At 40.6% G+C, this 27,258-nt stretch overlaps 1 protein-coding gene across 1 annotated transcript in view; it reads right to left on the bottom strand.

Annotated features, from left to right (window-relative positions):
- Positions 1-27,258, bottom strand: part of KALRN (kalirin RhoGEF kinase) — a 530,846-nt gene that overhangs the window by 155,025 nt on the left and 348,563 nt on the right. The window contains exons 16-26 of the mRNA XM_067299320.1: positions 20,777-20,896; positions 17,744-17,962; positions 14,230-14,379; positions 13,155-13,269; positions 10,711-10,826; positions 10,024-10,146; positions 7,303-7,485; positions 6,113-6,231; positions 4,791-4,857; positions 3,683-3,792; positions 1,677-1,746 (exon numbers count right to left, since the gene is read on the bottom strand). Coding sequence (XP_067155421.1) covers positions 1,677-1,746; positions 3,683-3,792; positions 4,791-4,857; positions 6,113-6,231; positions 7,303-7,485; positions 10,024-10,146; positions 10,711-10,826; positions 13,155-13,269; positions 14,230-14,379; positions 17,744-17,962; positions 20,777-20,896 — 1,392 coding nt within the window. The remainder of the gene's footprint in view (positions 1-1,676; positions 1,747-3,682; positions 3,793-4,790; positions 4,858-6,112; positions 6,232-7,302; positions 7,486-10,023; positions 10,147-10,710; positions 10,827-13,154; positions 13,270-14,229; positions 14,380-17,743; positions 17,963-20,776; positions 20,897-27,258) is intronic.

The raw sequence follows: 27,258 nt of genomic DNA, 5'->3' as shown, positions 1-27,258 counted from the left end.
TGAAAACAAACATCAAGGGAAAAGCAAGATAAGCTATTACTTTGCTCCCACAATCTCTCATTAAGGCTCACTAGGATAAATACAGGTGATAAACCCCCACCTCTCACAGCAGCAAGAGAACTGCAAATTAAAAACTGAACAATTACAGGCAGTTCATATCTTACCTGAGCAGTTCTGAGGGGGATGAGGTGCATCACATAATGGCTATGGGAGGCTTTTTTTAACAAGTCATACAGAGGGAAGGCCTAATACTTTAAAGCAGCTGTAATATAATTTCTAAGAGCTCTGATGAGGTTACGTAGATTGTATGCGAAAGTCAGAAGGCCTCAAGTCTCAGTCACGAAGTTTTGGCTCTATCATCTCCTACTTGCAGATAAAGTCACTACGGAAACTCTGGGCAAGAGACTCATCTAGTTCAAACTGGCTAGAGTCAACTTTTTTGACTTGAGGCTCGCTCAGATTTCTGAGGCCTGGCCCAGACTTGCCTTCCCTACCTTGGTTCACATTTTAATGGCTCAAATTTTATGTTGTGCTAAGAGTGTTTTGCATTTCTCTTCTTAATTTATTTATTTTTAAGAGGAAATTAAAAGCATCTGTGCACTCCTGCCTTAGAGCAGTTTCATATTACTGAACTCAGGTCTCTGGGGAGGCAGGCCAAAGAGGAGGACTGCCTCTGTTGACTCCTATTGGATTTTTGATACCAGGTATCTAAATAACAGGATCCTGCAACTGAGCAGGCAACATTTTGTTTATGTGCATAACCACACACACAGCTCTGGACATGTACTATTACTGATACGATGTACTACAATCTTAAAAGAGCCATGAAGATTTTGCACAGAATGGTATATAAACGTGTCTGTCTTTCTTTAAATATGGAACCTCTTTTTTGTAAACAATATTTCTGAATCCCTTTTATCAATATTTCCAGCACATTTTTTAAATAAAAACCTGTTTGAAATGGTCCAAAAACATTCATTTTTTTGGTAAATGAAAATGTTCCATAACAACTTTGAAGATACTAATTCTCAGCTTTAAAATATGAATAAAGCCATCAGAAAAATCATCAAGATGGTTGACTTTCCTGGCAAATATTTTGAAGAGAGGACGATTTTCATACAAATAAATTACCATAGCTAATTCCTGGAGATTTGTACGCCCTTAAGACTTTTAGCATCAAGATTTCAAAAGTTCTGCTGGAAATTTTCAAACAGTTGGCACTGGGTAATGGAATGAGACAGCCCAGTCGCTCAGCAATTTCATTTCTGAAGGAAAATGTTGATAAGATTTTGTGCCTTTGTAGAGGTCTCATGCATTGCTGAAATTCTCTAAAGAGGGCACATTATGATTTTAAGTGTGCATCCTCCTAGAATCCCCTGCAAAGGAATGGATGTCAGCCCTATTAAACAGGCTGCTGAACCAGCAGGTGTGAAAGTTGCACTGGTCAGTGAAGGTCAAGGGCAGAGGCTCTAGAAAGTCTTCAAAATGTTGCTCAAGCATTAAGGCAGGGAGCTTTCACCCTGGGAGAGGTGAAGGGAGAAGCAGTCCTAGTTCCAGTTTAGCCCTGGTCCTCACTTATCACTGAGGACATAACCCTTGCACCAATTCCCAGCTTGTTTCTGTCTGTGCTGGAGGAATTAATTTGAATAAATAACGAAAAGAAGAAGCCTCATTACCCAGGTGACGAAGCAGTGGCCCACATCCTCAGGCAGTTGTTCGTATTTCTCTAGTTCTTTCAAAAAAATACTGAAAAAAAGAAGACAACAACATAATTAGTTACAGTCAAATGCCCAGGAGAAGCAGATGACCAATGAATTGATCAGTGTTAATGATCAATGCTTGTATCTTAATTACAAGGCTAATCAAAAGCGTCCTGCCTGTGGAAAAGGTGTGTCCATGCCAAGAGATGCTTCATTACTTGAGCACAATAGTGCCTGGCTCAGCCGGAAAGGAAAAGACAACAGTCCTCAGGAGGGGGTCAGTGTGCTCAGGAAGGCAAAGCCATACATGAGGACCAGACAGTGAATCTTCAAAAAGATCTTGTGAAGTGGTCAGAGCATGAGCAGAAAGAGGAGCTCTGAAGCTCTCAACTTTCTATCACCAGACTCAGTGCACTGGGCCACACTGGGCAAAATGAGGCAAGGGCAGCAATTTAAAGCAAGCCTGACACTTTGTGGGTGAGTAGTAAAATCCCAAATTAGAGATTTTGTAATCAACTCACTCCCAACACCTTGCACGATGACCAACGTCTCTGTTTTCAGACAGAGCCCTGTAGAGCCCGGGTGGAAAGAGGAGCATGAAACAGAAACTGCAGAAAGAGAAGCAGCTGTATATGCTGTTTCCCCAGCCCTGAATTCTGTCAGGGGATGCATTAACATCCCTGGCCAAGGGAGAGGAGGGAGCCAGTAAAGGGAGAAGTTTATTTTAGCACTGCTAGAAGCAGTGGTGGGAAAAGGATGATGCAGAAGCAGCAGCCTGGAGGAGGATGGATCAGCGAAAGGAGGAAAGGCAGCAGCAGGGAACTGGGGAGCATCACTAAGGGTTCATGTGGGCAGTGGCTGGGAGTGAGGAAAAGTCAAACAGGAGAGTAATCATCTGTCATCAGTGAGGATCACCAAAAAGAAAATACAGCACCACAAAAAGGAGAGGGGGAGTGGGAAGGTAACTGGGGGATCTCAGCACAGTTTTAAATGGGGGAAGAATATTTATTGATATGACTGGGCAATTCATGTGGGCTGGAAGTCAATTCATCTATTGGGTAAAGGCCTTTTTAATGTAATAAGCAGTTTGAATCTAATATCCTGACATCCTTTGAAGCTGCTTGCACAAAAGCATCAATACAACAGCCTCTGCTGGACCATATCTACGTGTATATGACAGCCCACTTTATCTGGCTGAAGCACTGAAAGTCTCTCAGAATTTCAAGGGGGAAGAGTTTTCTGATTTGTTTTTCAAAGTGCTTTGCTTTTGATGTGTAACTTGAAGACAGACTTTGAAATTCAGACTGAACTTACAGGATTCAGCATCCCTAAATGTTATGTATATAACTCCTTATATTCATTATAGCAGGGAAACAACGTCAGGAATGATAAACTCCCAAAGTCAGGTTTTATTTCTTTAATTTTGATGAACTATTTACATTAATAAATGCCATACAGATTTACATCCACCAGTCTGAGGTATATCTCATGCAGGTATAATGGAGCCTGAGGTCTCCTCTTCTCACATTTTGATAGGGATACTGTTGTAATACTACATGTATGAAACACTATGCATCCATCAAGAAGACCTCATTTCCTCATCTTCAAAACTGAAGGAATATGCCTTACCACCTCAGTGCCCCATTCTTCCTCAAATGGATGAACTGTTACTTATCTTACAGATGTGTAAAGCATAAATACAGTGCCGTGAGATGGAAAGCGTGGATAGGACTACAAAGCATTGGTGTAACACGACTTTAACATTTTTAATTAGCTGCAGGCAAAGTTTAAGCAAAAATGTAATTCATTTTTGTAAAAGAAAAAAAAAATCAAATATTTTGCAAATCTGGATCAATTACTTTATACTTCTGTGTGCATTCTACTGCACATGTTCATTGCAGAATCCACATAGATGTATATGTATAGACATGTATTTTAAAAAAAAATCAGTAGACATTAATAGAAATGTTAGGAAAACTTACTTGTTATGAAAATCATATATCTCCTGGATGTTGCCAAAGATGATGTGTTCTTTATTAAGGATCCCAGGGGGTATTTCTTCCACTCCACTTGTCATTTCCCAAAGGTAGGTCTGGAAGACATCAGCAATTCTTATTTTTGAGAGTAAATGCAGTACAAAAGAATAGATCTCCCTGTTTCATTGCCAAAGGCACAAGCTGACAGGAGAACCAGGCACTTTGAGATTAAAGAAACAAGCTAAAAAAATAAATGTTCCAGTGTCACAAAAAGCTCTCCTGAGAAATTCAGAGTTCTGATGCCAAAAAAAGTCTGAAGGAAAAGCAAAAACATGCCAACACCTGTCTTTTCTGTCCAACTGATGGTACCCAAGAACTGCAGGCAGAAACAGTTAAAAGTTGGGTTTGTCACTTCAGTAGCATTAGATACATAAAGCTCACTTTCTAGCCTCAGGAACATGAGAGCTGACAGACTGCACTGAAATACACTGTGCTTTTTGCCCTGAGAATCACAGACCCTTCAGAAACACCCTTCAGCATAGCTAGGCAAACTGTTTGGCAGAGCAAATCCAGCTCTTTCTCCAGCTTAGGATCATCCAAAGGAATGGGTGTTAATTCTTAAGGAAATGCTCCATAATTCAAAAAAGACTGTAAACCAACAAATTTCAGGTGAACTCACAAACATATTGCTCCTTGCTGAGTCCCAGGGAACTGCCTTTGCTCTCCAAGGAGATGACTGCAGTTTTGCAAATAAAGGACACCTTTGCACTCAGGTGTCCCCAGGGCTGCAGACATTTACAGCCTCATGCGGGGAGCACAGGGCATGGTTTTGCCAGTGAGAGAAAAACTCGCTCTGCTGCCCACCCAGCTCCCACCACCAACAGGACCTGGCTCGCCTGCTCTCTTCAGCCCTGGCTCTATATCTTCCCTCAGCGCTCCTGCAGGGAAAGAGCAATCCTGTAGTTAACCCACTGAGGCTGGCACTCCCACACAGCCTCTTTTTAAGGCCAGCCCTGCACTGGCACTTTGTGATACAGTAAATGGCACTACTAACGCATGACAGGGTGCCATGTCCTTCCTGAGAATACTGGAGACTCCCCAGACTGTAACTTACCTCTAAACATTCATGTAAGTCCCTGACATAAGCTTTTTCAGTCTGAAGCAGCTCAGCCATAATGAATCTGGAAAAAGAAAGTATTTTAGGTGCTTTGGACATGACAGGCATTTGTACAATGAACAGAAAACAAAACTTCCTTCTGTTGTCTTCATAAATCGGTGTACTTCCACTCTAAATCTTCAGCTGCCCCACCTTGCACATTCCACCTCCTTGAATGACATATCATTTCATACTTGTAAGGTTTTTTTTTAATATCTTTTCTACATAAAATTCCATCAACTTGTATTTCTGCAACCCTGTGGTGTGGTTTGCAATTTACACGTTCAGTCTTAATGGGCAACTGATTCTCAGCAACATCAATGCTTTTTTGCATGAGTAAGGACTTGAGAGTGACCCACAACACCTGTATCTTCACAAATATATAGCTGTAAGTCACTCTGAAGCTTGGCCTTAAGTGGGAATACTGATGGAGTTGGGAGAGACCACTAGCCTAAAGTGGCTTCAACAGCTTGGTACCTGACTGGAGGCAATCCAAACTTCTGGAGAGACCAACAACCACTCTTCAGTGCCTCAAGCTGGGCATCTCAAAGCTGAAATGTCCAGTGTTTGGAAAATGTGCCACAGGTGGACTAAGCATACCCTCTGTCTTTAAAGTAGAAACAATTTCTTATCAAGGTTATTCACTGTAGTGGATATTTCAGAGGACTGAGAAGGATCATCTATGCAAATGCTTTCCTTAACATTATCACACAAAAACTAAGAAAAAATATTGTAAAATTAAATTGTTTCTAGATTTTAAATAAAAGAGTACTCTCCCAGTATTTACTCTAGCATGAAATATTTTCAATTCTATCAGTTCTACACCCACTGAAATTTGAAATTGAACTTTCAGTGAAATCTGAGTTCACTGAGACCCACAGTCAACTCCCCTTGATGTCAATGGAGTTTAGATTATAACCAGACATGTGCAGATGCTTTTCAAATTTTCTACTCATTCTACTTTTCCCATACAGCTGGAAAGACATCATGACAACGACTATCTCCATGACATGAAGGTCTAATCAAAGTGCTTGACTCCTTTCCTTTTCCAAAAGTAACTTCTGATCAAAAATAAAAAAAAAAGTAATAATCAAACTCTATGTTCTGAAATCCTTCTCTAGTCTACAGTCACAACTTCTGCTCTACCGCTGCAGGCCTATCTCTATAGTCCTACAGCTGAAAGGAATGATAGGGCTGTCAGTCCGTTCTGGTCAGGCAAATAGCATAGAATCACCGTTAGATAACGTCTCATTGCAGACTGAGAGTGTTTTTGGACATACTCTTTCTTTCTGGCCGACTTTCTTTTTTCTTCATTGACTTCATGGTTTGCATCTCGCAACTTTACTTCACGGTCCGAAAGACTTGCTGGAATAATATCTAGTTCTAGGTCCTTGTTATCCTAGAAACAGTAACGGTACAGATTTTAAAATCAATTAATCCTACTGGTGTGTAAAAGGCAGCATGCTCATGAGGTTAAATGGATAAGGGACAAAAGTAGGATAAAGCTACCAATAGCCAAAAGAAGGAAATTCAAAGAGATTTAGAAGAACTAAGGAGAGAAGGGAGAGATTACCCTTCACTTACTCTTACACTGGAGAGAATCTTAAAAAATACTGACTATGAATTTAACAAGCCTCCATTCTTACTTCTGTCTAGGAATACGCATAGACAAAGGTCTAAATTACTCCTTCACATCTAAATTAGTTGCTTTGTATCTGACTTCATAAATAGTCTGGTAAAGTAAGGCAACACCCAGTAAGAGCCTGCAGGCAATCCCTGCTTCCAATAGCCTTCTGTCATGGAAATACCTTTCCAGAAAGCTATTAGTAGTGTTGTTTAAAACAGAGACCCTACAAGGAACAGTATTTTCAAGGTATTTTGAAGGTGTAAGTGAGGGAATTTATTCATCCTTCTTTGATACTTAATTTTGAAGGATGGTTGATTGAAAGCTATTTAAGTGTTTCTGCCTCTGACATTCTCCCTAAGACTGCAGAGGGAATAGCAGGAGGAACATATTTTTGTTTCTCTTGTATTGCTCTGTTTCACCTAAAAGAGCTCAGAAGTGAGATCAGGGATTGTTTTTTCGTGTGGTTAAAGGATGAGAAAGTGGAAACTTGCAGTCAAATCCTGTTTTTGACTGAAGACGATGGTGTGAAAACAGGATTATGGCTTACACTAAAATTAATATATACTTTTATTCAAATAATGTGTTTCCCATTCCTTCTCAGTACTGGTCTTCCTGAAAATGGCGCAAACATTTATTTAGAAAATCTGATCTTCATCTGCCTCCTTCTTATCTGCAAAAATTAGTAAGCCTTTTCTCTTCAGAAAGAACAATTCTGAGGTTAGCTGGATTTTAAGTGTTTCTAATAGACACATGATAATCTGCAGCATTCATTCTATGGCCTTCATTTCCCTCTGTGACTTTCAACTTTGGTAGAAAAGCCAGCAGGACATGGACTTACAGTACCTCTGTATTGATTCCAAGGGCTTTTTCCAGGGAGTAGCGGTATTTCCCCATCCTGAGAGAGAAGTCACGGTAGCGTTTGTCAACAGTGGTGACCCACTTCCTAATTTCAGTGGCATGTATATGTCCTTTTTCTACAAAGCTGTCAGCCAGCTGGATGAGGAGCTTCACTTTCTCTTTTGTTTGCTGCCCAAAATACAGTTTCGTTACATTATTATTTCTTTTGCATTTAATTCACATAGCAGTCAGATGCAGCTCACAATTTTATGTACATCATTAAACAGAGTGTGTACTTCATCTTACACAGCATCAGGTGCTTTAAACTTTCCCCAGTACAATATGAAGAAATGATATTTTTATAAGGACACATATGAAGCTGTAGGAGATACAAAAAAGCTAAGACTTTTGAAACTACACACACAAAAACTTAAGGAAAACATACTGGAAATTAGACGCATCTTCTTCCCATAAGCAAAAACTTTTTTTTTGTGTGCCTTGGACTAGCAGACAAGATTTAAAAATCACACATCATGAAATGTACTCAGCTACTCTGAATCTATATCTTGGTGGTTCTGCTGACCAGTGTAGGCAGGTCATTAATACACCAGATATCAGCCAACGAAGGTTTGAGTCACTGATCTTTGCTTTAGAAACAAATAGAATTTAAATCCAAATTCCTGGTTGATTATAAAATTTCTAGTCAGCTCCAGCTGGAGAATTGCAAACTGAGAGAAGCCTGAACTACAAAATGTACACCAAGTCCTGAAACCTTCCAGAGGTGTTTTCTGTTCTATTTGGGCACTGATTTCCCCTTAATCACCATGGTATTCAATGTTGAGGAACATGCAAATCTGGCACAAAGGGGACAGTTATAAATTTGAAAGACAAATTTTAGTTTCGATTACAAATCTATCCCAGAAATTGAAGGTGCCTGGATCCTATGTCTGAGCCAACTCAAAATGCTTATAAGAACAGAGATATCAGCTATAGAAATTTAACTCTCAAAAAGCAGAAGAATAATCAGTTGTATCCCCATAGATGCTGGAGATCTGCTTTTCAGAGATGGGGAGAACTTTTCACTCTGCCTGAAGCGAGACATACTGTCAGGTATATGACATTATCAGCAATCTGGTCACAATGGACAAATGCATGTCAGACCAGAAAGCATCTAGCAGGTTTCAAACACAAAACTAAATTCAAGAAATGTCACCAGGAAAACAATTGAACAGCAGAATCAGAGGCCATCTCAGCAAATTAACTGAGTATTTAAGCAATGCTAGGTATGGAGGAGTAAAAATCTGACTTCGTGTCGTATTTAAAGGGTGTTTCGTTCCCCAAATCTACTGCTGTTTTTGCTTTCCAAACATTTGGTTTGGCCAGCAAGCTATTGGGATCAGGAAGGTTTTCAGTTACAGCTTATTTTGAGAATAGCATCCATCTGGGAGTGACATACATTTACAAGATTGCATGTGACACTGGTATCTTCTAGGTCAGCTGTAAGAAAGTGATTTACTAGAGTCAGGGGAGCAGGACTAGATGTGTCAGTGGAAGGAACAGCTGGTAATGGTCAACAAGGAACAAGGTGTAAAATCCAATCCTGTGCTAAGTCACAAGCTGAAATAGCTTGGAAACTTCAGAATGAATCAGGATTATTCTGATCAAAGTTAAGCGATAAAATAGTACATGATTGGAAGTGGACTGATTATGGATGGTTAGAGTCCAGAAGTATTGTTAAAGGAATGCTGCACGGATCCTGTCTGATTAAATTCATTTCTATCCATTGCTGTTTATCCCCTATTTTCACAAACATTCAAAATCAGGAAAAAAGAAGGAGATGAGAAAGAACACAAACTCTGTGAATCAAACCCATGCAAACATGGACAGCCTAATGAGGAATTTAAGGATTACAGAAGATCAATTTCAGGACAGAGTGAGATGAAGCTATGTAATACCAAAGCTGTGTCTTGCTCCAGTCTGACTTTGCAATTTAGATCCTTATCAGTGAATGCTAATACCCCTGTGGATTCACTGTCTCTGAATTACCTATATGGTTTGAATTAATTTGTCTGAAGCAGATCCAGTCGCTATTACTTTGCAAAACCCCAGATTTCTCAGAATTGCTCCACATAAATTAATAATAGATTCTTGGTAATGCAGCTTTGTATTAAAAAATGCTCACCCCAGAGTTTACAAAGTATTAAAGTATTTCACTGGGATCAGTGGAACATTTATAATGAGATGAATGATCATCCGTGATCAGTCCATCTGGAATTAATAAAAACAAATTGTGGTTGTAATGACAGAAGAAACAGACAGTGAATCCAAGATGACCTTGGATATGTTCCGAGGCTATGGATTAATTAGTCTATATTATTCTGTATCATTCTCCTTGTATGATCGCTTGAGGATGGAGGATGGGTACATCTCAGTTAGGCATGAGGTTGCTGTGAACACTACATGCAAACGAACTTTCCCTTGCTTCTGATCAGAGCAAAAATGCTTCATAACCAAAACAGACCAACAGAGAAAACCTCCTTTTTGTGCTCATGTCTTGCTAAAAAGTAAATGTCACAGTTCTCAAAAGAAATTTCACTTCTGGGCTAGGAACGCCAGGAAGAAAATACAAAATCAAGAGAATATTATTGCAGAGATCTAAGGCATTGAAAGAGGACCACAAATATAGGCTAAGGCAGACGCCATAATTAGATTCATGTCACTGTTTACCTTGGCAGGTACTCTGAATTCCCCGTATTCCTTCAGGAGTTCCTGAGTTTCTTCTGCTGATTCCCCTGTGGAGTTGTGAGTAGAGAGGTAATATTCGCCTGTTTCTTGGATCCAGTCTAAGGCCTGTGAATGTCAAGAACAACCAAAGGAAAAACAAAACAAACAGTCTTTGTATTTCAAGAACTAATCCTCTGACAAAAGTCTGCCAAATGAAGGATATCAGGTCCATTGGGACTTAATACTGTGTGTAGTAAAACACTTTCTAGGAACACATAAAAAGAACACATTAATTAAAGCAGATGGGAGAGGGTGCCCAAGGTACTGTATGTTTCCTAGGAGAAAAAGGAGAGTAGGGAATTCTACCTATATACAGACAGCTCTGCATATGGAGAAAACAGTTTTCTCATTCAGCAATAGCTGAGTAAAACAAGTTTGCTCTTGCATTTATTTTCAAAAAGATGAATAAAATTCGGAATGAATCTGTCCTGGCAAAAATACTGGCTTTTGGTTGAGGGACTTTGTTTTTTTAGACTGCTTTAAAAATACATATTTTCCATGCTGCCGAAAGTTACAGTCTTTAAAACAACCAGGGGTTGCAACAGAAACTCCACACAGAGGCATCACACAGATACAAGGAGTATTTACACACTGTCAAGACAGACAGACAACGTGGGTTTTTTACGCTACCTGTTTGGCACTGCGTTCAAAGACAACATACTGTTGGCACTGATCTAATCTCCGCTTCTTCAGGGTCCAGAAGTGAAGGACCCGGTTCTCTCTCTGCAGCAACTCACTCAGAATGGCTATAGGGCAAAGGAAAATGACTGCATGATTAGTGCTTCTGTGAATGCATGCAAAAATAAGCCATAAAAAGCTGAATTTACTCACTCTGACCGGACTGAACTCCCAAGGGCAAGGCCCCTGAGATAGTGCTTCTTAAAAACAAGTATTGGATCAAAAAGGCTGTTTAAAAAAAAAAAAAGCAATTCCAGGGTTATCTAGTAAAGGAAGAAATGCTAGAACAGAGTTTGGGATGCACCCCACTAAATACATTGGCGTAGGTTACTGCCAGCCCTTCCATTCTCTCCTGTTGCTTACTTAGGAGTCTGGTCCTGGCTGACCTAGAAGGAGAAGAGTCAGGACCTACGAGGAGAAGAGACCAGAGTCTCCAGGCTGCTGTACCTGGTAAGGTCTCTTGTACAGCTGAGTGCTGCCCAGGGCGTCTCCGCGTGCTCCCTGCACAGTAACTGCTGGGGCGCAGTGTTGGGTTGGGGCCTGCATATCGATCCCCTAACCTCTTCCCTGCGCAGGGGATGCAGCGGACACTCAGGATCAGAACAGGCATGTAAGAGAGCTGCTAGTCCTTGGGGTCTAGGAAATACGTTCTCCTTCAAAACCCAACAGTGCTCAGCCAGACCATATCAACTTCATAAAAGGGCCTGATTTAGCTCTAAAAAATGTACTGTGGGTTTAACTTGAAGATACATACAGAGAAACTGCAAGAGACTGACATTATATCAGTGACAAACATTTTTAAATCTGGGTTTTCTAATGAAAGTGCACTAAGTCGTGTGTAATTGGCAGCACCGTGGCCCATCCCAAGTATTGCTGCGTATGGAGCTCAGTATCAGAGAGCCGGTAACTACCTCCGCAGATAGCACTTCCTCATCCTTAAAGTGGAACATCCACTAGAGGGGGCTTAGACAAACTCAGCCCAGGCAGCAGCCGCACTGATTATATTAAACAATTGGGTCCAGCTTCTCAACCAGTTACACTGAGTTATGATCATTGACAGCACACTATAAATAATCCCCTCACCCTGAGCCCTTTTTTTAAATTTACTGATATTCATTGCTTACGTACCAACTCTGCTGGCAGCAAGTGCATTTGGATACATCCCTCCCAATTTGCAAGTCTGACATTTATTATTGTCAAAAAAAATTGCAATTCTTAAGTTAATGGCAGAATTCAGAAGCCTGCATGGTGTTGCTGCTGGGGACATCAGGAATTTTTTCTGACTGGAAAGATTAACTGGAAGCTTGTGATGGGCTTCCTCGATCAGGTCTCTGTATAAACAGTTTATGCCAAGTAAAACTATTTTTTTTCCATATTAATGATTTTGCTTTGGAAGCACAGTAAGTGTTCTACAAAACAGTGCTTTTATTCCGAACTAAAGTGTCCATTTCAAACATATTGCAAGTATCTTTATCTTCAACAGTTTTTCCAGACATTTTCTGTGGGTAGACAAACTCATGACAGTGGCGGGGGGGAGGGATGTGTGGATCAGATTAACACTGAGGAACTGGTATCAACAGAAAGGAAGAAAAATAATCTTTTTGTTACAGTATTTTCATCTTCTGTGTACAACCAGCCAAGGTTCCATCCCTTCCACATATATAATGGTTGCATTGCTATTAACCTGTATCTTTCTGCAGCTTTATAAGTAAGCCAATAATAAGAAAAAAATGGTTTAGTTCTGCAGATTTGCTTTGCTCATTTTTATCAGCACCTTGCAGCATTGCTACACACAGATTAACAGCTGTTCGATTAAGCAGATGAGTGGAAGCATTTCAAACATCTCAGATGGATCATTGTTTGATATGCCAGGGTTATTCCAGGGACAAAAACTAGCAGATTGATCCCAGGGACAAGTAAGTTTGGGGTACATTTTCTCCTGTGCTCAGCAGCAACAGGATGCATCCTGACCTTGTGTTTGACATGTGCCTATTTATTTATGCATTCTGTGATGTTAGGGCAAAATTGTGTTTGACCATCTCAACTGATTGCCTGCATAATGGGGGATGGCACAGTGCATCTGCTCTTGCACAGCATCACCTGACAAGGGAGGCTAGAGAAGGCCCATGTTAGAAGGCTCTTTCCTTTCTTTCCCACCATCACTCACAATAGCAAGAGTTTTGTATAAGGACTAAAGCCTAGAAGAAGAGGGACTACCTTCTGAGAGGCCTCACTACTGCTCCTAAAGGTGTCAGGCACACATGTCATTTCAGTGACAGCAGGCAGTAAAATCCTAGATGCCTTTTCAGCATGTCCACAAACTTTAGGACAAAAGTACAGCAGAGGGGGAAGCAAACAAAACACCTTCAATGCTGTCATTGCATCAGCGCACCAACCTTTCACTTGCTGCTCAGGCCCCCTCGTATGGCTTGCTACTCCGGGCATGCTGACATTGTTCCTGTGGATGTACTTGAGGAATACCTCAGCGTTCCTACGTGCCAGCGTGCAAGCCTAAGGAAAACAGCCCCAACCAAGAAGAGTTAGTAAAGATGAGGAAAGAAAGCAAGGGTAACCCGAGAGAGCGCTCTGCTTGTTCTGCAGAGGGAGTTTGCTTTCATACGGGAACTCAAGAGCTAAGAGTCAACAAACCACACTTCAGCTAATAAACTAATAAATGTATTAAAATACATGAGTCATTTTGAAAATAGTTGGTGATTTCATATCTTAAGGCAAATTAATGCCAATAATAAAACAACTGTGTGTAAAGAGCTAGTACATCACATAGATTTTCAACCTAGCCAAAGCTAACTCCTCTCTCATGAAATGTACTCATTGCTTCCAAAACGTACAGTCAATAGGTGTCACTTTTTAAGGCTTGCCTGCCAGAGTAGTTTTAGGTTGTGTATCATTTTTAGTGGAAGGTGAGAGGCTGGCTGCCAGTTGACTTGTCAGCCTGTCAGCTCTGCAGTTCTTACAAAGCAGCACCTGGAAGGCAGGAGGAAAGCTCAGACTCCGTCCTGGTGCTGCCCTGCAGAGACACAGTTGCTTCAGTTGTCTCTAGTTCATTAGTTACTGGCTTGGAGGAAAGAATTTGAAATGCTGTGTGTTTTGTATAAGCCAGCACAAAAATGCCATATAATATCTGTCATTTATAATGTTCATCATAAGCAATTTTGAGAATAAATACTTAGAACCTGCACAACTAACAGCCTCCAAGTGCAATTCAAATACTACATAATTAGTCCTGATGACCTGTCTCTGAGATATGCATTGATAATAACACTTATCCACACCTATAACAGCAGTGGGAAACTGGTTTAGGGCTTATACAGCCAGCCAGTAGCTGAACTGGAATTATACCTCAGAGCCTTCTCTCAAACTCACCAATGCTGCTCTAAATTGACTACTTAATGCTTTCAAGACTAATGCTTTCAGGAGTTTTCCTGATTTATTAGAGAAGTGAAATGAGACCTTGAGAAAAGCCTCCTTTTGCTCCAGATGTTTGCTGATCAGAGGGATGACATGGTCTATCTCAGCTGCCGGTCCAAGTTTATCTCGGCCTCCACACCAGTCTTCATCCCGTCTGTATTCTTGCTCCAGGCTCTCCAATACGCTGCACACCTGAAGCATGCCCAGAGCACAGTAGTTCAGTTATCCAGAATCATAATCAGGAAGATGACATTCAATAAAAGTCTACCAGCCAAAAACATTTGAAACCTAAGCATTTGGGACATTGGGCCATGGGATCCATCCTGCCATGGCATGGAGGATAACTGGGTATAAACAGGCCCTGGACAGAATGATCTATCAGCTATTCTTTACCCCAGAGATTTCTACTGTTTGAGGTTCAATTCATCTGGTTTAAGGGTGCTAAATTGTTCTTCCTTTCCAATGGATAATGGGGAAGAAGCTAAAAAGGTTGTATCAGGGCAGGGTTCAATCTGGCCCCAGCAGATCACTCAGGAAACAATCCCTATTCCGGAAGGGTGCTTTAGATGTGTTTAAATCCTACTGAAGTCAAGGGACTTAGCACATACTTAAACAAAAACACATGCTTAAATACTTTCCTGAAACAAGGTCTGAAGCTGGAACTAATTTGCTTCAGCTGCAAGTTAGTTGCTCCCTATACAGCTTTTGTAAAGGCTGATGGAAACCAACAGACATTAAATCAGTGCAGCAACCTAGGTGGATGCAGGTGTTTCCCTGTACAGGGCTTACACAAATTTCTTTTATCTTGGTAGAATAATAGGAATGAGGTAAATAAACCAACACAGCCTGAAAACCGTGTGTGCAGCAGCCCTAGTTAAGGCCAAGTCTTTTGTATTGCAGATCCTGAGAGTAACTCTCAGTGTCCTGCACAGACACTGAAGAAACCTGCAAAGTGTTTTCTAAAATGTTTGGGACTTTCTTCTTCTCTCCCAGAGGGCTATTCCTACACCCTCCACTGCTGAGATCACTCAACGTCCAGTGACTTATTGCTGGAGGTCCAGCTAACCATGTTCACCCTTTTCTTACTCATTCCTTTAGCTGAATACAGTTATATTCAGAGGACACCACGTGCTTAAGAGCATAGGCCTGGAAGAGAAACTAGGATCACATGGTCCCCCCCAGCTATCACAGGCTGTCTGCTATATAACTCCATTCATGAATACCTCAAGCTCCATTTAAAAACTGGTGAGGCGGGTTGATCAGTTAATCCTACTGCCAAGCTGTTCCAGGATCTTCACCTTTGACAATCTGAAATCAGCTTCTTGCTTGAATGCAAACCTGCATTCACCCTCAAACACTTACTGAAGAGCAAATGCCCTAGTGTTATTTAGCAAAAAAAAAATGCATTTCCATTTTACTTCTTGTTTTTTGAGAACTCTGATACACTTTTGGGCTTTGGAGACATCAAAGATTAATGAAAGCAGATGGACAGCATGAGGCCCACAACTTTCCAAACAGGACTTCCCTTGCACATGTGAATATCATCAGTATTTTTTAACATGATGGGGGAAATAAATATAAAACAGGCTGTCAATGTAGTCAGAGAGAAACTGAACTACATGAAAGCCATGGCTCCACCAATGTACAAAGAACATAATGCTTTTGGGGAAGACAGGCATGAAAAAGTTTGGCTGGTTGTGACAGTCTCTCTGAAAGGCTGTTCTTCCTAGATACTCGGAGAAGTCAAGATCCAGCAAATCCACTGCCATCCAGTCAGGGAACAGACCGTCAAGGGCCGTAGATCAGTCATGCAGCCCAAGAGAGGGAGACAGGCTACTTGCAGCAGATAGTTTATGAGCATTCAAAGACTGAATGATCTTTGCCCCACATATCTGCTGAATAGACACAACCAACAAATGAACTGGTGGGCACTGCAGTATGCTTGTCTGTGACTTGGAAACAGGAAGAGCAACTGAATTGATAAATTACAGGCTATGCATATTTTGGCCAGCATATTTGACTGTCTAAAGCACTAATGAATCGCTTAATGGTTTTCATTTCTCCCAGTCCTCCAGCAGCAGTAATTCTTTTCAATTGTGAGTGCATCAGGGATTGTAAATCTGTTTGAAACTCTTCGCAGTGAAGGACATTCATTACAAGGAATGAATTCATCTTAAACATTCTTAAAAATGCATTAAACAAACAACACCAAAAAGTAGCCCAAGGATCATCTGCACCCTGGATATTAAGGAAAAATAATCTCTGTCCATAACGACATATTTCGCTGTGCTAAAACCTACCTATGTCTAGTTCTCTAACTCAGAAACAACTGTGTGACAACAACAATACAGATTTCAATGGAAATCACTGTTCCCTTTTGTAAAATCACAGGTTCCTGCACAGTCCATTCTTACACGAACTGCCTAGCTGCAGTAAATTACACCATGCAGGGCTATTTGAACATCTACAGTACAAGTTGCACCCGTTTATGCAAGGGATGAATAATCCAACTTTACCAGCAGCCAACTGGAATGTGTTTGCAATACATGGATGCCTGGAATGAGGTAGAGTTGTGTCAGCATAAAATGGTTAATGCTGTAATCACCTGTGCTGCAGATGGATTTAAGAGAAATCACTTCATAACTTGTCATCTTTTTTGGCATGCTGATGTTTAAACACAACTGAAAACACTGGCTAGTGCTGCTCACAAAATAGTAAGTAATTAATTGCAAGCAGTTCTCAAGGAAAAGGGAGATTTTTATTCCTCAAAATGAACTCTAGCAACATTAAGACTTTAAACTAAAATGATAGGATTTCAGAAAGTCTTCCATTTGGAAAGGAGACAATAGAAAAAATGTCATGAATTATATTATTTTCATATAATTTTAGTGAAAACTTTAATATGAAAGCTTTTGCATAATTCAAAATGCCTTTTTTTGGTTACAATACCTGCCAGAGAAGCCCAGTTCAACCTCTGATTTCCACATGTGGCTGAGCATTGCTACACTGCTGGAGCAAATGTCCTTTCAGTTAATTTTGTCAGTGCTGTGAGCTTATTGGTAGAAGACCCTCTGCACTCGGGGTCAGAATAGAAATCCCACAGCCCTCAGCACTGCCTATCACTGGGTGCAGTCACACTGGTGTTGGCCAGCTGGGGGTCACCTAAGGGCTCACACTGGTCCTATTCAGGTGCTAGGAAGCTTGGTGTATGCCTAATGTGGGGATGGAGCCATGCAAACACATGTCAGAAGACAGAGGGCAGTTTATAAAGAAGAGCAGGACTGACTTTGAAGGCACACTCTTCCTACCTTTGGGATCACTCAGGAAAAGGGAGACAAACCAGCATTGCTCCTTCCCGGGGAATCTAGCTCTCTGCTGAACCTGGGAACCCCACCACAACCTGAGTGGATATTTGCAACAGCTCAACACTCTGCAAGACTGGAGGGATCACACTGGTGATCTTGGCCAGAGGCAGGACCTTCCCAGTATATGCTGGGAGCTAACCCCCCTGCTGTAGCAGTACGCTATGACATGGATATGGTACAGTTCAGCTCACCTGCTCAGAGGTTTTATAGAACGCCACTGAGGCATTGACCAGTTTGAGCCTGTCCTCCATCTTCAGCATCAACTGCTGCCAGTGCAAGGCCACCTTTTCAGCACACTCTCTGATGGCGTCAGCATCATAGTGCCCAGCCTGTAGCAGCACTTCGGCTTTCTGCTGGACCTGCAGGGCACTCTGGTGTGTCTTCTGTAAGGAAGTGGCATGAAAGAGGGACTATGTATGAGGGGAGGAAAGAGAGGTTGTATAGATGTGCCAGACATATGGTAGAAAGGTGAAGCGAGGCGTGAGCATGGAGATGTGAGAGAGTGAAACATTTTCAGAGTTTTCTCCAGTTAACAGTTACCTTTCGCAAAGCATGTTGGTTGTAAATATTCACACACATTTGCAACATGTTATTAAAGCTGAGGACCAGCAAGCACTGGCCAAGATGGGTTAGCTCCACCGATCACCTACTGCCCCTTGGACAACAATGGGGTGTCCCAATGGATCCCTTTTGACAACCCCAATGCAGGCAACTGTTGCGTCGAGCTCACACCCAGCCTGTCCTCAGTGCTGACTGCATCCCACACAACCATGCACATACAAAAGCAAACACTAAGGGCCTAATCACCCTAACTGGACTCTTGCCAAGCAGTTTGCTGGCATCAGCAGCTTTACACATGTGCCTAATTGTCCTGTCTGCAGGATACAACACGTCAGTCCCAGAAAACATGAAGATGCCTTAGAGGGACCACTGTCACACTAAAGAAATCAGAGATATTCACAACAGTTTTCATCAGAAAATTTTGACAATGCAGTTTGGGCCACATAGCAAAAGAAACTTCCTCCATTAATTTTTTTTTTTTAACAGCATGAAATATCAACAACAAGATAGGTTTCAGAAGGTAAATTCACTCATATTGGAGCTACACTGTGCCGCCTTCAAGGGCAGAGCTAGGCAAGTCGAACCTTTTTTCTTCTCCTCCGCCTTCGCCTAAATAACTCACTAGTGACCTTATAGGCAGGGCTGAATTATCTGCCCCATTCCCCAGCCTCCTTCATCAGCTCTCAGAATAACCAAATGGTGGCTACACATTCCTCTGTAGGCTGCCTCAGGGAGAATAGCCTCTGGCCCTTTCCAGACCCCTGAGTGGCTGTGTTCAGGCATGGTTTAGTCCAACATTTGATTTTAATCTTCTGAACAGAAGCCCTAAAATCTCCCAAAGACTTCTCTGTTCTGTGTCCCATTTGTAACTGCTGCCGACAAATTCTCATGTGATACTTTTATGATCTAATCCTTGAACCTGGAAAGAAGCTTGAAATCATCTGGTAATACACTAATGAATAATGTACTGTAGAGAAAGCTATTAGCAAAAAAGGATTAATACTTGGCAGAAACATTTAGAAAGATGTTCAAGAACAACTGGTTAAATTTAATGTCCAGTTGCTTTACTGATGTTAGAGTCATAATGCTTGTTTTAAATAGACTTGAAAGGATTTTAAATGAAAATGAATTCAACATCTAGAATGCCTTTGGAGGCCTGTCTGCCCTGTGTGCTTTGCTGATCTCTTCCCCATGTTGAGCTTTAAACACTTTAAATATTTAATCTAGTGTTTTCTTCCTTTGCAAACTTACTTTCCCCTTACACTGGTGTAACCCTCTTCTCCCTCTGTGACTTGCATTTACCACCAAGTACAAGCACTTCCCCAATGGCAGCAAGCTGTGATAACACAGCGGGTGTCTTGCCCCCCGCTGCTGTCTGGTGAAGGCTGCCAAGATGCGGTCAGCATGGTTTGGTGCCAGCCAGCTGATACTGAACTGATAGCAAACTTTTTGCTTTTCCCTTAGGACCTACAACAACAAAGAGCTGCTCCTTCATTACCACTAGTGGAACTGGATCAAAATGGGTCATTTGTTGAGATTTAAACTCTATACTTACTAGGAACACTGTAATGTATATTCACTTCTTCAAAGTTTACCAGAAAATATAAATACACTTCTTTCCCCTAAGCCTGGCATCTTTTCAAATCTCCATCTATGGGAATATTATTTTCATAGTTTAAAGTTGGGTTTTGTTTTGATTCTTTTCGAACATATATAAACCACAGAAAAGCATCAACCAGCTTGTTCCTTTGCTTTGTAAAAAGGTAACAATTGGCATAAAAACCTAGGGAAGGGTATACATGAACAGGAGAAAGCAATATATCCCCTCACATGTAATCAGTGCAAGCTGAAAACATAGTCTACTGTAAGTCTATGGTGTGTTCATAATGACAAGGATGTAATAAGTACTGAGCCAAATCCTGAGTGTCGTAGTGCCCTACTCAGGGGAGTTCATAGCCATCCGCTACCTTCTCATCCAAAGGACAGCAGCCTCAGAGAAGGTGCTATTCCTTCTGCCATGTCCTGGCCCTGCGAGTGGGAGGCAAATGAGCTGACTCACAATTAGTGTTTGAGGGCCAGATTAAAGATCTCCTTCTCAAGTGCAGGCAGGGGCAAGAGCTCAGTTCAGTAGGCAGTTCTTAAAAATGTCCCGTTGTCTCTTGCTCAAAGCAAAGATATTTGAAAATGTGGGTGTAATTGAACTTCTCCTTCATTGTCAAAAACAGGAGAGTTCAATCAAACAAAGATTGTATGGGAGAGTGCTATTTAAGATCCAGTGACAAATACATTCATAAATGAATGCTCTGAAAATGATCTGCAAATCTGGGACTGGGGAAGAAACTGGCTTCATGAACTTTTCCCATTTTCAGATTGCTTTGTGAATTTTAATCTTATTTCTTACCAAAGGAATTATCAGGAGATGCGTCCATGTCATTTTCACGAATGCAAGTGCTGATATCTGACAGCAGAAGAATTAGCTGCTGCTGATAAATAATTTATTTCACTATTAACCTCTGGCTGCATTATGAGTTTAATGATAAATTGCCTTTCTAAAGTTTTTCTTCCTTTCCCTCCTTCAACAAACAATGACTAATGCCCAAGAGATAACCCTCTGTATGCTGTCCACCATGGAAGAAGAAACAAAATTAATCCATTCATGTTACCTCTATGGCCAACTGAAATTGTTCATGCTCTCGCTGAAGTTGCTCAGCTTCGGAAAGGGAGCTTGCATTGACAAGGCTCGCGTTCAGCATTGATTCACCATTCCGGATCCAGCCAAGCACCTGAAAAGAAGGATGTGCTTATGGAAAGGTTACTTCCTTACAAAGCTCTATTTAGTCACCTATCAGAAAATGCTTCAGCTTAACTAAAGAAAAGGTAATTTGCTTAGTGTGGTCTCAGGCTGAATGGGCAGAAAGGAAATCCTAGGATAAGGACTTAATGGCATAAATTGTCAGAGTGGCAAAGATCTTATTGTAGAAGTCACTGCTTGAAGAATTAAACTTCCAAAGACATTTACACGGATATTCAGATGGCGAAAAGCTTTCATCTTCCAAGTTTTGATTACAAAAATGAATAATCCTCTATACAGATTTGCCAGGGCAAAAACACAAGGAGTAATGGGGGAGATTTGAAATTAAACATAAAGATCTGCTGCTTTTTCAAATTTCTGACTGGAATCATGGACCTTGTTGGGTCATGCTGCAACTTCCTTTTGCTCCACTTGCCTGTGTTTCCTTCCCACAAAAATCAGAGCTTGGAGGCAAGAAGACACAGTTGGTCTCACCTGACACAGAATTTCCACCTGCACCGAGGAGCTAGGAAGAAATCCCACATCTTGCATTTTATATTGAGTCAAGAGGCTTTAGTTCTGCGATGGTCAGATTCTATTTGTAGACTAATGCATGCTTTAATAGCTACAGAATCAGATTCTAACTATACATAATTAAATCTATCAAGCTGTTTTTTATTTATTTTTAAACGTAGCAACATTTTTTCCTATTTTAAGACACATTTTTGGAAAATTAGCACCCAGAACACACATGCAAGTTCTTGGTTGTGTCAGCTAGAAGCCTATTTTCTACCTGTGTGGGTGTCAAATTATTCCAAGAAAGCAAGCAAGTTGCTGAATTCAATTCACAGAAGCACAAGAAATCCTGACCGCCCAATCGCTTCCCTAAATTTAGCTCATGATTTACAAAGCTTTGAAATTGACTTTGCTTCAATATCCTACATAGTAATTTCCCTTTCATGCCATCATTTTCACCAAGTGATCCATTAAACTGTCTGAAAGAAACAGGGATTTTCTGTCATTTTGTTTTTCATCCCTACTTCATTTATCACCCTACTTGTAGCCATTCAGCTCCCTGTGGGGTAGGAAAATGAGCTTTCCTTAGGAGAAAGAAAGAGGAACCATCCACACACGTAGCTGACCCTAATTTGTAGAAAATTGCATTCCGCTCAGTACAACAGTGTGGAAGGTTTCATTTGTCCACTTCTCTCTTTCATCAGCAGGTGCTATTGTACTCACAACAGAGATTCAAAGGAAAAGAAAAGGGATTATCATATGGCAATCTTTTTGGCTGGGACTTTATATAATCCACCAGAGAAGGAAACTATATATTACCCACTATACTACAGTGAAAGCTGAAGTTAATTATATCTCGGAAAGACTTGAAGTGACAACATCATAAAGCAACATGCAACATGCACTTTCACATCTCTGATGTATCATGGTTTCTAAATTGTCAGAATATCACTGGAAACCTCAATCTTAAAAAGGAATTTGACTAGTGAAAGGCTAGTAGGCAACAAGCTTGAATACAGAGGAAGAGGGACCATATAACTGAAAGAAGCCAGGTTTCCTCTAGCATTAATGGTACACTTGGATTCCCCTGTACAACTGTCTGTTTGACTCAAACACATCAGTAATTTGCAGGGTGGAGGATTCTAGATGAGGCTCTGATGGATTTCATCTTGTCAGCAATGCCTATACTTATACCGCATCTCTAAAAATCGTTCTTACAACAGAGTCACAACCCAGATTTAGCCCAATGCAATGTAGAAGTTTGCTACTAAAAACTGACCCTCAGCTTTTCATGTTGCTATCTGAAACCAGAGGAGTTTACTGCATAGGTGATAAAACATAAAATGGATTTGGACTTATGTTTTCACTTCATGGATCCCTTGGCAGTTGTTCACCTTCCCATCCAATCCTTTCAGTTTCATTTAAATCCTTCTCATGAAGAAGAGATACTTTAAATGCTGCATGAGGTCAAGTATGCTACGTCTCCATTTAGGCATCCCAAGAAACCAAATCAGCTTTTTTTCCCACCAATCAAATTAACCCTGTGGTTTAGCTGATGTTACCCAGTTCAGTGAAAGTGCAGCTACAGTGTGGATATTCATACAATTTGCACACACGGTGACTATAAAAATTATATTCTACAGGATCATGACTCGGTCAAACACAACTGCTTATGAAAGCTGTGAGCAAGCTTGGAGGATTTTTTAAAGAAAGTGAATTTTCACAGATGATCTTTTCCCATTTTCATCTCTGACCAAGAGAAAGTGGCCAGTGCAGCCTGCTGTCTGCTCTGAATTGATCTGCTATTCCCTGAATACCCCTTAGGCAGGAGACAGTGGGAAGTTCATCTGCACACAGCCAGCTCTACTCACCCTCAGATCTGAGGATTCTCATTCATCCTAATGTTAAACACATGTGGCCTTGCAAATGTGCTCTCTAGGCCACAGAAATACAGAGTCAGGGTCTGACTCTGCACACATTTACAGGTAATATATACTTAGACCTGTGAATAAACGTCTCCAAGATCAGACCTGAAGCGTATTAAGACAATTCTTCTCAGGTCTCCCAACTTCCTTTCTCTCTCTCTTTTTTTTTTATACATACATGCATATACATACACATACATCTATTAATTATTTATTTATATGCATGCACATATAGGTTATTTGTGTATATAGATAGATTGTATTATTTATACGTAAAAGGCAAAAATAGTATGTTAATATATATTTAGAGAGAGAGAGACAGAATAAATAAGATAATGACCAATCCCTTGGTCTTAAATGACTATATTTAGGACAACCGATCACTACAACCAAACTGATTTGTCTAAATACTTTGAAATCAATGTAATTTTTCTGCTTCACCAGCCTCTACCAAATACAGCTATCTTCCATGTTACTGAATTAAGTAGTCAGCTGGAGTAAATAACTCAGTAATGACGATTACAAGAAATTATTCTAATAGTGTAACTCGGGCTATAAGTTAGAGTTCATTTTGTGAATCAATAAGCAGAAGTCACTATGTGTTTGCTATAATAGGACACAGCCTGTTGGAAGCTTATCAACAACATAAAACTTTCAACTCCCCTTCGCTCCACTACCTTCTTTTCTTAGTGCAAATGTTTACATCCTTATCAGTTTAATCAGGAAACAATTTCTGAGCCTGAAGATAATATAAACCTCATATTCACATCTCCTGATTCAAGATAATATGGGAGGAATTGTAACATTCCTAGTACTTATTAAAGCTAAGAAGGCAAATAATATTTGGTGGTTTAAAGACAAGGTGGTTGGAGAAGGTGGTAGGAATTTTACAGACTAACTTGTTAAGCCACATTAGCTTGGGGAAAGGGCAAAGTTTAAACTTTTGCTAAAGCAGCAGGTATCAACTACCACAGGCAAGATATAAGGGTGACAGATACAGCAAATCCTTTTTTTTTTTTGAAGCTTCTACAGTAACAATATGTACTTTTAGTGTTAATTGTCTGTACCCACAAAAGATCCTCACTTTTCTCCTTCTGAAAAGTAACCGAATCCTCTTCTGCAGAGATGTTTGTCCACAGAATTTGCACGAACATACAGTCACCACATTAGTCAGTACAGAAGCCACTTAAAGTGATACAGTAATCTTCTAAAAGGTAACTTGGAACTTGAAGAAGTGGAAATTAACCTTGCTGTTACATTACCAACACTGCTTATTGCATTCTGACTGGTTTGGTTTCCTTTGGCAATCCTTCCAGACACCTTCTGCAGATACAGAAGCAATTCAGACCCGACATGTTCGAACTCCAGCTGCAGATCCAGAAAACAAAGTTAGGCCCAGTCAAGTGCCTGCGATTGCTGCCTGATTTATCTCCTCTGTCCTAACACGGCATCTTAGTAGGTCTTAAACTGCAAGCTGGTGTGGTAGCCTGGTGTTGAGACCAGAACTACAATTGCATCACTGGGACTGTCCCTTTTCGTCCTCCTCACAATGACTCCATCCTCTATCCACAGCGTTTGCATCGGTAAGAAATGAAAATCCTCTTTCACAGAGACAGCATGCTTATGTCCTGCCTCCTGGCACTCAGCTTAGCCAAGGCTGCTGCCATGCCGCAGTCCGCTCCCTCCCGGAGTGTGTCCAGGAGGCCACGGCAGGGCTCTTTCCAGGTCCAGAAAACACCCAAGCGCTAGCACATCACATTTGCTTGAAGGAACTTAAATGACCAAATCCTTTTTCCAAAAGTCCATCACTTAAATGTCATGGTCTCATCTTGGATTGCATCATCTTCTTCCAAGGTAACATGTTCCTGTTAGTTTTTTCTCTTCTTTTTGTGTGTGCATAGTTTATATAATGTAAGAAAAAAAATTCAGTTGCATACCCAAAGCTTCCTCAAGTCTAAGTGCAAACTCCAATCACTTGCAAAGCCTTTCACTGTGTATCTGGTTTTGGATTAGGACTGTGAAATGATCGGAAGAGACCATTTACACATTTTTATCTGGTTTACAAGATTTGCTCGGAAATTGGCTCCCAGTTACATGGCACTTAATATCTTTTCATTAAAATACATACAGAAGCTGCTAATACAGCACCAAGACACTTCTCTGATCGTTCCCTGTATTAATGGATTCACCATTATCTGGGAACGTGCAGAAAGGCCAAAGGTAAGAGACAGCTTTAAACAGACATCTCATACAAATTTCAGATTTTGTCAACTTTGTAGAAGCAGTGATTAAATACTTTCAGAGTTAAATAAAAAAAAAAAAGTAAAAATAAAAAGCGAATGACCCCTTGTGCACCCTTTCCACTCTTGTGAAACAAGAGATCTGCGTCCTGCAGTGATTCTGTCTGCTGGTTTTGTTTAGTCAGAACTCCTCACTTGATGGTCAGGTTGAAACGGATTTTTAAGTTTAAACAGCAGAATAGCGTAAGTCAATCTTTTACATCTCTGGTCTCTTTGCAGGTTCTCTGAAAGGCTTTTACTACCAAATATACAGCCACTAGCAAGCACACCTTCTGGTAATCTTAGCCATGTTCAGAACCGCATTGAGGCTTCCAGCACCTTTGTGGTATATGAGACTGGAAAAAAAAATCCAAGCATATTCAGTGTCTCTCAAGTGACTGCTTCCCATCATCCTTTGGACATTTTAATCTGAAAGCAAATCTAATATCGAATAGGAAAAGCAGATAGATAACAGGCACATGAAAAAATATGCTCCAAAACAGCCTGGGAAGATAAGTGTAGTGGGGCACTGTGGGGATATCTGGGACGAAATTTGTTGAAGTTCAGTGTTTAGGAAAAAGAAATAAAAGCTACAAAGATGCAGCAAGGGGATAGGAGAAGAGAGCCAAACATCTACAAGCACGGCATTATAGAATTTGTTTTTTAAACTGATCTTCACAAGTCTATTCTGCTTTTACTTTTATGTAAGTAATCCAAGGCCTGTAGTTACTGTCGGAAATGAGTGGGATACAAGTGAGGGGAACCATATCTTGGGAAGGATATTTCCTAATAACAAAGAGTCTGTGAATCACTGATCTATACTATTTCCACTCCAAAGCAGTTCACAGAACATCACACTTTGAATTGTTCTGCTTTAATGGCCCCAAACTTCGATTCATTGTCTTGGCATTCAAACCTTTGGCCATACGATTTAAAGCAGAAATCACTCCTAAACGGGACTTAAATAGATACAGTTAAAAGACTCTGGATTTCCATGAGCCATTATATCAAAATGCAAACACATGTACACTTTCCAGACTTGACCAATTTTACTGTGTCAGCAGAACCTGACCACAGCTACAGTAGGTGTCTTGTGGCAACCAAATCTCAACTGATTCACAAGAGTGATTGCAATTTAGTAATGAGATCATCCATCGTCTCAAATGCACTAAAATGAAAGTGAAGGAAATCTGGACCATAGTGGAGATAAGCTACAAGCCAAAATCAATATATTTCCAAAATTCATTGAATGGTTGTGAGTATGACTCATCTGCAGGAAACCAAATAGATAGGGCACAGATACATTTTAACTTGGCTTTTTCCAAAGGAAACTGTAGTTGCAGTAATTTATAGGTTAATAAGCAATGGAGTTCTAAGTATTCAGCTGAACAAATAAAATGATTCTTTGCTATTGGTTTGCTGAAAGGTCACACAGTGATGAAGTCTCTGACGGTCCCAAGCTAAGTTAAGGAAACACTAATTCAAAGCAGCTGTTTGTTCTCCTCTCACAGCAAGTATTAGATAGTTCAGTCCTAAATCTATTTCCTTTGGTTAGATTTTGGTTTGTAGTATAGTTAAGGCCCAGCAAATACTTGATAGTGAGGCGAGTAATGTCAGACGCCTGCAGAGTGCTG

This window comes from Apteryx mantelli, chromosome 6 (assembly GCF_036417845.1).
Source record: "Apteryx mantelli isolate bAptMan1 chromosome 6, bAptMan1.hap1, whole genome shotgun sequence".
Taxonomy (NCBI): Eukaryota; Metazoa; Chordata; class Aves; order Apterygiformes; family Apterygidae; genus Apteryx; species Apteryx mantelli.
This window is presented reverse-complemented; position numbering and strand designations above follow the sequence as displayed.